The sequence below is a fragment of the Pecten maximus genome, chromosome 18 (assembly GCF_902652985.1).
Source record: "Pecten maximus chromosome 18, xPecMax1.1, whole genome shotgun sequence".
NCBI lineage: Eukaryota > Metazoa > Mollusca > Bivalvia > Pectinida > Pectinidae > Pecten > Pecten maximus.
This window is the reverse complement of record NC_047032.1, coordinates 31,813,696-31,826,566: the sequence shown is the minus strand read 5'-3', so window position 1 is coordinate 31,826,566 and position 12,871 is coordinate 31,813,696. Positions and strand designations below refer to the sequence as shown.

Here is a 12,871-nt window from a genome sequence, read left to right as displayed (position 1 = left end):
TCAGTACCCCGACCCTCTTGTGGTGTATATACCTGTGAGTAGATATGACCTGTAATTTTACAATGTAAAGTCAGTTCCCCGATCCTCCTGTGGTGTATATACCTGTGTGTAGATATGATCTGTAATTTTACAATGTAAAGTCAGTACCCCGATTCCTTTGTGGTGTATATACCTATATGCAGATATAATCTGTAGTTTTACAGTGTAATGTCAGTACCCCGATCCCCCTCTTGTTTACAGTGTAAAGTCAGTACCCCGACCCTCTTGTGGTGTATATACCTATATGTAGATATGATCTGTAGTATTACAATGTAAAGTCAGTACCCCGACCCTCTTGTGGTGTATATACCTGTGTGTAGATATGACCTGTAGTATTACAGTGTAAAGTCAGTACCCCGACCCTCTTGTGGTGTATATACCTGTGTGTAGATATGATCTGTAGTATTACAGTGTAAAGTCAGTACCCCGATCCCCCTCTTGTTTACAGTGTAAAGTCAGTACCCCGACCCTCTTGTGGTGTATATACCTGTGTGTAGATATAATCTGTAGTTTTACAGTGTAAAGTCAGTACCCCGACCCTCTTGTGGTGTATATACCTGTGTGTAGATATAATCTGTAATTTTACAGTGTAAAGTCAGTACCCCGATCCCCCTCTTGTTTACAGTGTAAAGTCAGTACCCCGATCCTCTTGTGGTGTATATACCTGTGTGTAGATATAATCTGTAATTTTACAGTGTAAAGTCAGTACCCCGATCCCCCTCTTGTTTACAGTGTAAAGTCAGTACCCCGACCCTCTTGTGGTGTATATACCTGTGTGTAGATATGATCTGTAGTATTACAGTGTAAAGTCAGTACCCCGATCCCCCTCTTGTTTACAGTGTAAAGTCAGTACCCCGATCCTCTTGTGGTGTATATACCTGTGTGTAGATATGATCTGTAATTTTACAGTGTAAAGTCAGTACCCCGATCCCCCTCTTGTTTACAGTGTAAAGTCAGTACCCCGATCCTCTTGTGGTGTATATACCTGTGTGTAGATATAATCTGTAATTTTACAGTGTAAAGTCAGTACCCCGATCCCCCTCTTGTTTACAGTGTAAAGTCAGTACCCCGATCCTCTTGTGGTGTATATACCTGTGTGTAGATATGATCTGTAATTTTACAGTGTAAAGTCAGTACCCCGACCCTCTTGTGGTGTATATACCTGTGTGTAGATATGACCTGTAGTATTACAGTGTAAAGTCAGTACCCCGACCCTCTTGTGGTGTATATACCTGTGTGTAGATATGATCTGTAGTTTTACAATCTAAAGTCAGTACCCCGATCCTCTTGTGGTGTATATACCTGTGTGTAGATATGATCTATAGTTTAACAATCTAAAGTCAGTATGCTAATCCTCTTGTGCATGTATTTTACATGTATACATTTCTTTTCAATGAGTGTGAGCAATTGCAATAATTAAGTCATAGTCTTCTACATATTAAGTAGATATGTTTAGAACGTTTTCCATTCAATTGGATATTGTATTAGTTCTTTTAAAGAATTCATACTGGATGATTATAACCAAGTATGCTCATTTGTGAAGATGTACCGTAGACATAAAATATCGCCCACTTAACCATATGTGATGATGTACAGTGTAGACATAAAATATCGCCCACTTAACCATATGTGATGATGTACACTGTAGACATAAAATATCGCCCACTTAACCATATGTGATGATGTACTGTAGACATAAAATATCGCCCATGAAAGTATTTGTGATGATGTTGTTCGTGATTAGTGATATAATATCATAATATTCGATTTATCATTACACAGCACCAACAGTGACGTGTGATTTTGAATCATCCCCTTTCCTGTGTGGCTATCTGAACATATCTGATGGTCTATATGGGGTGGAGCCTTGGCACCAAGTAGACTATTCCGTTCCCTCTGTTGCGGCTACTTTCGTCACCAAGAATCATACAGGTACAAAACCGGTTTGTTATGTGACTTTTGCTTTTTTTCTGTTGGTTAAGACCTTTTGACAGTAAAGAGTTCTTGATAGAACTGAATGTCACCTGGAAAATCAAGGTGTTTTTTTTATTAAAACCTTAACTTCCATGTAATTTACATGCGTATATCATGTTCCTCTTTAAACGCTTGTTCTAAATGCTTTTCTTTATAATATGCTTAACTCAATTTCACCAAATGTTGATGATAACATTTTTTGATGGTGCAAATACCAGGAAAAAAAACTGAAAAACCTACCCCATTTATTTTTAACGGATAGGACTAAACTGTTAAACATTTATCTTAATGACTTCGATATCAACATGTACCTGTATTGGGTTATCCACAACATTTTAATGTAAAACCTGATCATATATGTATTTGTTTCCAGGCTCAGTTATGTTTTCTGGTACAAGTATATCGCGTGTAACTGCCAAGTTACTGTCGCCGCCGTTCACCGGAAGTGGTACGACCTGTGTCATGTTTGACTATTTTGTATCAGGGCCTAGCTTCTCCTCTCGCTTTTTCCCTAACGCCAGCCTATCCGTCTATGTCACTTATCAGAATGGACAAACAAGTAGATTCTGGAACCAGCACGCTAATGACAAATCGCCGAGGTGGAGACAAGGGCAGTTCCAGATTGATCTGAATGGCAATATCGATAACCGTCTCATGTTTGCAAAGCCTAATCCCTATGCAGTTGTCGGTATAGACAATGTGAATGTCATGTCGGGAAGCTGTCCACCCATAGGTAAGAAGACCTCATCAGTTTAACAAGACAGGTGATACTTTGTAAAATATGTTCTAGAAATTACAAAAATAATTTCAGAAGTTGCTTTTCCTTTGAAACAAAATTTGGATAAAGTATGTTGAGGAATATTATACATGTATGATTCCTACATTCAGAAGGAAAAATTGCCTTAGGCTTAAATAATTATAAACTTTGTAGTTATAACAGATACTTTATGACAGAGTAAATTTTGAAAATAAATCGAAGGGATTGTAAGAGTTAAAAAAGGAAATGATTTGATGGGATTTTCAGAGTTGTCCTGACTAGAAATAGCATTCACGAAATTCAATGAGTCCTCTTGTCTTCATTGGGAAATGTAATAATGCTAAATAGGAATTGAGACAGACTTGATTGTTGTCTAACATCATGGAAGATAAATGGCAAAAAGGATGTTCAGGATATTTGGTAGAAAAATTGTAGGCAAAACAAAGGTTGTCCCTAACCCTAACCCTAACTCAAAATGGGGGGGGGGGGGGGGGGGGGGGGGGGGGGGGGGGGGGGGGGGGGGTAGGAAATTAATATAGAAATAAGACTCAGGGGTAAAAAATCTGGATTTTAGAATGAACTCAATTTTTTTTAAAGAAATGGATTTGACTAGTAATTATTTAAAATTGAAAGATACATTTTTAAAGCCATTTTTGTTTTGATGTCCATATTCAATATTTAATATTTTATGATGGACAAAACAACAGCTTAAATACCTGTTTGTGTTTGCCTGACAGGTCATTTGGCAAATATTTGCAATCAAAATTATTTTACATTGTGAATTCTCCGCTATCCCATGATCAAACAATATAAGTATGAATTAATCACAATAAGAACAAACAATGGACGTTTTAATTGCTCTTCATAAGAACAAACATTAGATTTTCTTAATTAATCTCCATCAGAGGAAACAATAGACGTTTTAATGAGTATCCAAAATAATGAACTATAGATGTTTTAATTTATATCTATAAGAACAAACAATAGACGTATACATTAATCTTGATAAGAACTACAAGGAATGATTTAATCAATCTCCATCAAAACAAAACAATTTTTTTTAATTTTCTCAATAAGAACAAACAATAGATGTTTAGATAAATATCCACAAAAAAACAATGTGTGTTTGACTTAATCTCCACAAGAACAAACAATAGATGTTAAGATAAATCTCCACAAAATCAATGTGTATTTGATTTAATCTCCATATGAATAAACATAAGAAGCCTACAAATATAGTTAGTACATACTTAATTTGGAGTATCATCTTTAGATTGCGATGACGATGAATGGAGCTGTTCAGATCGCTGTATCCATCCTGACCAGCGTTGTGATAAAATCCCAGATTGTTTTATGGGAGAGGATGAGCTCAACTGTGGTAAGTTATCCGAACGTGACTGGTACTAATCGTTGGTGGGCAACACCAGTCATTGTATCCTCTAATTGGGGCCCCGCACAGACGCACGGAGTGGCCCATAGTAATCACCCTGTCCGTCCGTGTGTTGTCCATCCGTGTGTTGTCCGCCCGTCCGTCTATTTCTGTCCCAAAGTCCTTCCATCTATGCAATAACTTAAGTTTCCTTGGGCTGATCTTTATTGAAAGTGCTTACTCGGGATTGCTTTTCTTTGTCAAAGGTCAAAGGCCAAGGTCACTTTTTTCAAATATAGAAAATCATGTTCCATACAATAACTTAGTTTGCTTTTGCCTATCAAACTGACACTTCAAAGCGATCTAACTCAAACTTCAAACAGTGCTTCCTTATGGGAAATAGCTTGCTGTGGATTGCTTTTTCATGTCAAAATTCAAAGATCAAGGTCACTGTTTCTAAATATAAATAAACAAATCACCTTCAGTGCAAAATCTAGAGTCTGTTTTCTAAGCACTGATTTAAGGTTTGAAAAATCAAAGGTCAAGGTCACTATTACTATAAATAGAAAATCTGTTTCCTTTCAGTAACAGGAGTTTCCTTTGGGCTGATCGCACTCATACAGTGGTTTCTTATTTGAGATTGCTTTTCTGTGTCAAAGTTTATAGAAAATCACTTTCAATGGAATAACTTCAGTTTGCTTTTGCCAATTGAAGTTACACTTCATACAATACTTCTTTCTTTAAGTGCTTGCTTACAATAGTTTTCAGCTTGGAAGATTAAAGGTGAAGTTTACACTAGATTATGACAGAATGTATTTCTTGCCAATAATCTGTCAGTCTGACTGGCCAAACAGACTTCGACTTTAACGTTTTTTGTGCTTTTTTTTTATTAAAATTTGAAGCTGGTGCTACACTGATATGCAGATGTTCAATAGGGGTTTTAAAAAAGTAGAAATCAAGGTTACTAAAAAATACAACCCAAAAGATACTGTCAGAAAAATTATCTAAGGCCCTATATAGAAGTTCAAACTTACTGCGCTATGAGTTTCAAAACTTCCCTAGGGTCAAGATTAAGGTCGCTGTTGCTAAAAATATAACTAGGAACATCATATAAGGCCATTAAAGAATGCAAAATGTGCTGGGATATCACATGCATGATGGGGCTCTGTGAAGTACAGATGTGCAAGAGGAATTTTAAAAAAGGGTCAAAGTCATGTTGTAATTTGTATATTTACAGCATATCAGTAGTAATGCTATGTCAGTCTTCGGTTAAGTTCAGGTATAGAGATCGAGAGACACGACATTGTGGTACTGTCACTGACGTGTCAGTGATTCTTGTTGAGATCTGATCCAGGATCTTACAGAACACAGCCCCTGTCATACATGTACACATTTATATATACCAGCCAATCAGTAGTAAACAAACATCTCGTCATGCAGATCAAAAGTACCCCTCAAAATAATTCAACCATGATAGGATGCTCACCATGCAATTAGAAAGTCATTCAGTAATTATGCTGTATGGATGTTGTCACATTTGTATGTATTTATGTATATATCCTATGCCACGTTTGGGCACTGTATTTATCAAACGTTACGATGCATTCAGTAATTAGTTATTATTTACATAGATCATAATACAGTACCTGGAAACAATCAGTAACATATTGTTTTGGAAAATATAAACACTTCATTGTAAGTTTCTTTTTATGTTAAGGATTAATGTATAACATTAAGTCTGAGGCCTCGGCCAGAGAGAGTCTATTGGCTATCTCAATCTTTTTGAAAGCCTACTTTAGAAAAACATGCAGTTCACAGTATTTCAACAAATGCTATGAGCATCCTAGGGGATTATATAATAAAATGTCTGAAATGTTTATAATTGGCATTTTTTTGAAGGCCTACACAATAATTTTAATGTCTGTCATGATGTGTTTTTGTGTTACAGGCAGCAGTATAGCGTGTGACTTCGAGACTAAGTACCAGTGTGGGTATAGAAATATGTCGGAGTCGTTGTTTACATCACTCAGAAGTGTATACACCGGTACAGGCTACCAAGCTCCCAAGTCTGGAGGTTAGTCAGTTATTGTCGATGTCTTCTGAAGGCTTTTTATTGAAAATAAAAAATAATATTAATGTTTGATGCTTGTTATGATATAACTTATATGACTTGTAGTACTTCAATGTATATGTTCCTTTATCTTATTAGTCCCCCACCAGTTTAACCAGATGATCATAGTTTTCCTCTCCGTCTTACGTAATGCCAAGTTTTTCAACGCTCTTAGTGGGGGCCAGTATGGGGCATGTATTAATTTAGCTATACCCAGTAGGCTTGTATAAAACTATAATTTGGTATGTGTTATCATATTATACTAAAATTTGGGAAAAAAATCTCTGACACGTGTCAAATTTTTTTTTTAATATAAATATTTCAGTCTTTTGAAATTCTGACACTTTCATTCATGCATGTATCCCAAATAGGGTATATCGATATGTCTTGATCATGTAATGTCTTTCCAATTAAATAGATACAATGATAAAGACGATGAAGTAGGTTGTATTTCATGTTTGTCAGCACTAATATAATCCTCAAGGACAATGACATCAGACTGAATGTCTACAGAGTGTATTGATCAGGGAACAGGTATCCTCTGTTTCTTTTCGACCTGTAAATGTATACGCAGGTCTGGTATCAATTTTAAACATATCTTGTGCCATTCACCAATAGCAATTGGAGGCTGATACTTAAATAGCTTATGGCGGCTTAGAGATCAACATTTATAATGTTTTCCCTCATTTTAGGTATCTTTCTGGGATTTCGCTCGGACTCCTACAGCAGATCAGGCTCATATGTATATGCTAGCGTGATGTCACCAAAGATACAAATCAACGAATCAATGTGCATGAAGTTTTATTACTTCGGGAATGTAGACAGTCTAAGAGTATATGCTGATTACTCTAGTGATAGACATTACGACAGCGTTTTCCCTCATGGAGACGAATGGCGACTGGGACAGGTATATATACAATATATATCAGGACAGGTGTATATACAATATATATCAGGACAGGTATATATACAATATATATCAGGACAGGTATATATACAATATGTATAAGGACAGGTATATATACAATATATATCAGGACAGGTATATATACAATATATATCAGGCCAGGTATATATATATAATCTATATCAGGACAGGTATATATACAATATATATAAGGATAGGTATATATATACAATATATATCAGGACAGGTATATATACAATATATATCAGGACAGGTATATATACAATATATGTCAGGACAGGTATATATACAATATATATCAGGCTAGGTATATATATACAATATATATCAGGACATGTATATATACAATATATATCAGGAGACGGGTTAATCTTATTGAATTTTGTGTTAATTTAATCATCTAGGCTGAGAGATGACCTCTTGACCTTTGACCTAGGATCACTTGATTAAATTTTGAAGATGTAATCTTGACCTTTGATTTTACCTGGTTTTATCTGGGATATATTTTACCTGGTTTTATCTGGGATATATTTTACCTGGTTTAATCTGGGATAAATCCTCTTGATTTTGTGCTACTTCGTTAAATATGTATATTTAAGGTCAGCCTCATGCCCGGAGGAGCTGATGGGGTAGGAGTATACTTTGAAACGTCACTCAACAATTACTATTCCTCCTACTACTTCGGCCTTGACGACATAACCTTGTCACCAGGGAACTGTTCTGAACCTATAGGTAAGTAGTCATGTATTCTATTCCTTATTTGCTGTATAAGATTGTAGTTCCTTTTGACTTTCTGTTGCATTTTAGGATGTAGAACAATTACAGCACAATGATCCGATCCTTAGTAATATTTAAGATTGATTATATAATTATACAATCGGTATGGATTATAAGTCAGTATTTTTTATTCCTGTTTGTCAGAAACATGCTTCCGTTATATAATCTCCATATCATATGTGCTAGAACAAATTAATGTAAATGTTTTGAAGAGAAAGTTTATCACAAAAGTAGAGAAATTTTACGTCAATTGTGTAAAAACTGATATACTATAGGGAACATACTTCCTGTGTAATAGTGTAATCATTGATTTAAACTATCATAATCTGAAATGTTAGATCAACTGTTTTTTCAGAATAAAATCTAGAAGATATAGATTATGCAGGGGTATTGAATTAAATGGTATTTCTTGTAAATGTACAGATTGTGGAGATGGTATGGAATGCAGTGGTTTGTGTTTGCCTGCGACATCCATTTGTGATCGAACCTGGGATTGCTATGATGGACGAGACGAGAGTGATACTGCCTGCCGTAAGTGTATAGAAGATGACATTAAGAAATAAAACTTGAAGTTAATGATTGGCAACTTTTTTACCATGAGGAGAGAATTTGTATTGAAATTCATTGAAATATTGTTATTGAAAAGAACTTATAGTAATGTAGCGGAACTGGACTGAACATAGATGATCAGGTTAGGGAGCCGATCTAGAGCTTTGAGGTCCCGGTGTCATATAAAATATTGACCCCCATAAAATACTGACCCAGGTCGGTATTTCATGGGGATCAGAATGTTATAGGACACCGGGTTCGTGTCCTAGATTGGTCGTTGGATTTCTCCTCTCTTGTTACATTTGGCGCCTGTGGCAAAGTAGCCCAACTTGATAGAGCGTCCATCTAGAGTTCATAGGTCCCTGGTTCAAGTCCTGACCTGGTTGTTGTATTTTCCCTGTTACATTATTCACTCTCTTCTTTGAAAGCATTGGTTGGGAAAGACAATATAGATACTGAGACAGCTCACATAGTTGACATTCCACCAGGCAGCCCACACAGCATCTAAAGTTTTTAAAGTCATGTAGGGACAGATTGAGTTGTACATGTCATGTGGGGACAGATTGAGCTGTACATGTCATGTAGGGACAGATTGAGTTGTACGTGTCATGTGGGGACAGATTGAGTTGTACATGTCATGTAGGGACAGATTGAACTGTACATGTCATGTAGGGACAGATTGAACTGTACGTGTTATGTGGGGACAGATTGAGCTGTACATGTCATGTAGGGACAGATTGAGTTGTATGTGTCATGTAGGGACAGATTGAGTTGTACATGTCATGTTGAGACATATTGATCTCTGTCATATGGTGACAGCTTGAATGTAGTTGTTAATGAGGAATTTTGTTTTTCAGCCAATAACATTTCCTGTGGTTTCGAGAATTCCTACATGTGTGGATACAGTTCATTCTCATCTTATTGGACACGAGTGAAGGCCAATGCAGGGACCATTCCATCATATGATGTGACCAACGGCGACTCTACAGGTATTATACGGGGGTATACCAGTAGTATATATTGATGTAACCGATGACGACCCTACAGGTATTATACGGGGTATACCAGTAGTATATATTGATGTAACCGATGACGACCCTACAGGTATTATACGGGGTATACCAATAGTTTATATTGATGTAACCGATGACGACCCTACAGGTATTATACGGGGTATACCAGTAGTATATATTGATGTAACCAATGATGACCCTACAGGTATTATAATGGGTATACCAGTAGTATATATTGATATTGATGTAACCAATGATGACCCTACAGGTATTATACGGGGTATACCAGTAGTATATATTGATGTAACCAGTCACGACTCTACGTGTATTATAAGGGGTATACCAGTAGTATATATTGATGTAACCAATGATGACCCTACAGGTATTATAAGGGGTATACCAGTGGTATATATTGATGTAACCAATGACGACCCTACAGGTTTTATAAGGGGTATACCATTAGTATATATTGATATTGATGTAACCAATGACAACCTTACAGGTATTATAAGGGGTATACCATTAGTATATATTGATATAACCAATGACGACCCTACAGGTATTATAAGGGGTATACCAGTAGTATATATTGATATTGATGTAACCAACGACGACCCTACAGGTATTATAAGGGGTATACCAGTGGTATATATTGATGTAACCAATGACGACCCTACAGGTATTATAAGGGGTATACCAGTAGTATATATTGATGTAACCAATGACGACCCTACAGGTATTATACGGGGTATAGCAGTGGTATATATTGATGTAACCAATGCCGACCCTACAGGTATTATACAGGGGTATACCAGTAGTATATGTACTCTACAAATATAACAGTTTTACCCAGTAAATCTATAATTTGTCTTTCTCTATATACATTTTGCCCAATAAATCCTTGGTCTCAATAATAAGATAACGATAAAGACGAACCAGCCTTCAGAGTAGATAGAATGTTTTACATTACGTAAGACAGTGCTAGTACGCTTCACATTGTCATTAGACTGATGAAGGTGACAGTTTTGTCATCGAAACGTCACACTCTTAAATATCATATCGTTTGTGTCATATAACTTCTATCATACATTGTACTTACTTTACCAACCCGAAGAAAACTTTCCAGAAAATCTTAATTTGCCCTTCTCTTTATACATTTTTTCCAATATAACATAATTTGTCTTTTTAATATATATATTACCCAATGAATCTAATTTGATTTCATATACATTTAACAAATGAATCTCTAATTGGTTTTTCCTTATATACATTTTACCCGATAAATCCGTAATTTTATTTTGTTCTGAGAAATCCTACCTAATAACAGGGTGAACCTTGATTTACCTTTGTTTTTCTGTATTTTTTCCAATATGATATTAACTGTCTTCTGTTGTAGGACATTTGATGAAGTTCCAATCAGCTTATAACTACGTCAGCTACTCCCTCGCCTCACCACGTCAGAACATAACCTCGGGATGTGTATCCTTCTGGTATAACATCCAATGGGGAACGTCTGGTCATATGTCTGTTTATGATGCCAACAATTATCAGTGGCCTCTTTTCACTGATAATGGCGATCAGTTTGGCTATGGGTGGCATCAAGTCAGCGTTCCTATCCAAGGTTCCTTGAATGCAGGAGTTGTTTTTAATGCAACAGGTGGAATATTTAACGGCCGGCCAAATGAAATAGCCATTGACGAAGTTCTCTATCAACCACAGCCTTGTGCAACTTTTGTTCGTGAGTTACTTCCACCTGATAGTAATATCAAATTATCTGTAGACTGTCGACCTGATAGTAATATCAAATTATCTGTAGACTGTCCACCCGATAGTAATATCAAATTATCTGTAGACTGTCGACCTGATAGTAATATCAAATTATCTGTAGACTGTCGACCTGATAGTAATATCAAATTATCTGTAGACTGTCCACCTGATAGTAATATCAAATTATCTGTAGACTGTCAACCTGATAGTAATATCAAATTATCTGTAGACTGTCAACCTGATAGTAATATCAAATTATCTGTAGACTGTCAACCTGATAGTAATATCAAATTATCTGTAGACTGTCGACCTGATAGTAATATCAAATTATCTGTAGGCTGTCGACCTGATAGTAATATCAAATTATCTGTAGACTGTCAACCTGATAGTAATATCAAATTATCTGTAGACTGTCCAACCTGATAGTAATATCAAATTATCTGTAGACTGTCGACCTGATAGTAATATCAAATTATCTGTAGACTGTCGACCTGATAGTAATATCAAATTATCTGTAGACTGTCGACCTGATAGTAATATCAAATTATCTGTAGACTGTCAACCTGATAGTAATATCAAATTATCTGTAGACTGTCAACCTGATAGTAATATCAAATTATCTGTAGACTGTCGACCTGATAGTAATATCAAATTATCTGTAGACTGTCGACCTGATAGTAATATCAAATTATCTGTAGACTGTCGACCTGATAGTAATATCAAATTATCTGTAGACTGTCGACCTGATAGTAATATCAAATTATCTGTAGACTGTCGACCTGATAGTAATATCAAATTATCTGTAGACTGTCGACCTGATAGTAATATCAAATTATCTGTAGACTGTCAACCTGATAGTAATATCAAATTATCTGTAGACTGTCGACCTGATAGTAATATCAAATTATCTGTAGACTGTCGACCTGATAGTAATATCAAATTATCTGTAGACTGTCAACCTGATAGTAATATCAAATTATCTGTAGACTGTCGACCTGATAGTAATATCAAATTATCTGTAGACTGTCGACCTGATAGTAATATCAAATTACCTGTAGACTGTCAACCTGATAGTAATATCAAATTATCTGTAGACTGTCGACCTGATAGTAATATCAAATTATCTGTAGACTGTCGACCTGATAGTAATATCAAATTATCTGTAGACTGTCCAACCGATAGTAATATCAAATTATCTGTAGACTGTCGACCTGATAGTAATATCAAATTATCTGTAGATTGTCAACCTGATAGTAATATCAAATTATCTGTAGACTGACCACCTGATAGTAATATCAAATTATCTGTAGACTGTCGACCTGATAGTAATATCAAATTACCTGTAGACTGTCAACCGATAGTAATATCGAATTATCTGTAGACTGCTAAACTGATAGTAATATCAAATTATCTGTAGACTGCCAAACTGATAGTAATATCAAATTATCTGTAGACTGCCAAACTGATAGTAATATTAAATTATCTGTAGGCTGTCAACCTGATAGTAATATCAAATTATCTGTAGACTGTCAAACTGATAGTAATATCAAATTACCTGTAGACTGTCGACCTGATAGTAATATTAAAG

At 35.7% G+C, this 12,871-nt stretch overlaps 1 protein-coding gene across 1 annotated transcript in view; it reads left to right on the top strand.

Moving 5' to 3' along the window:
- Positions 1-12,871, top strand: part of LOC117316368 — a 229,230-nt gene that overhangs the window by 160,298 nt on the left and 56,061 nt on the right. The window contains exons 86-94 of the mRNA XM_033870909.1: positions 1,822-1,971; positions 2,387-2,746; positions 4,044-4,148; positions 6,088-6,213; positions 6,942-7,156; positions 7,777-7,909; positions 8,378-8,485; positions 9,361-9,492; positions 10,913-11,254. Coding sequence (XP_033726800.1) covers positions 1,822-1,971; positions 2,387-2,746; positions 4,044-4,148; positions 6,088-6,213; positions 6,942-7,156; positions 7,777-7,909; positions 8,378-8,485; positions 9,361-9,492; positions 10,913-11,254 — 1,671 coding nt within the window. The remainder of the gene's footprint in view (positions 1-1,821; positions 1,972-2,386; positions 2,747-4,043; positions 4,149-6,087; positions 6,214-6,941; positions 7,157-7,776; positions 7,910-8,377; positions 8,486-9,360; positions 9,493-10,912; positions 11,255-12,871) is intronic.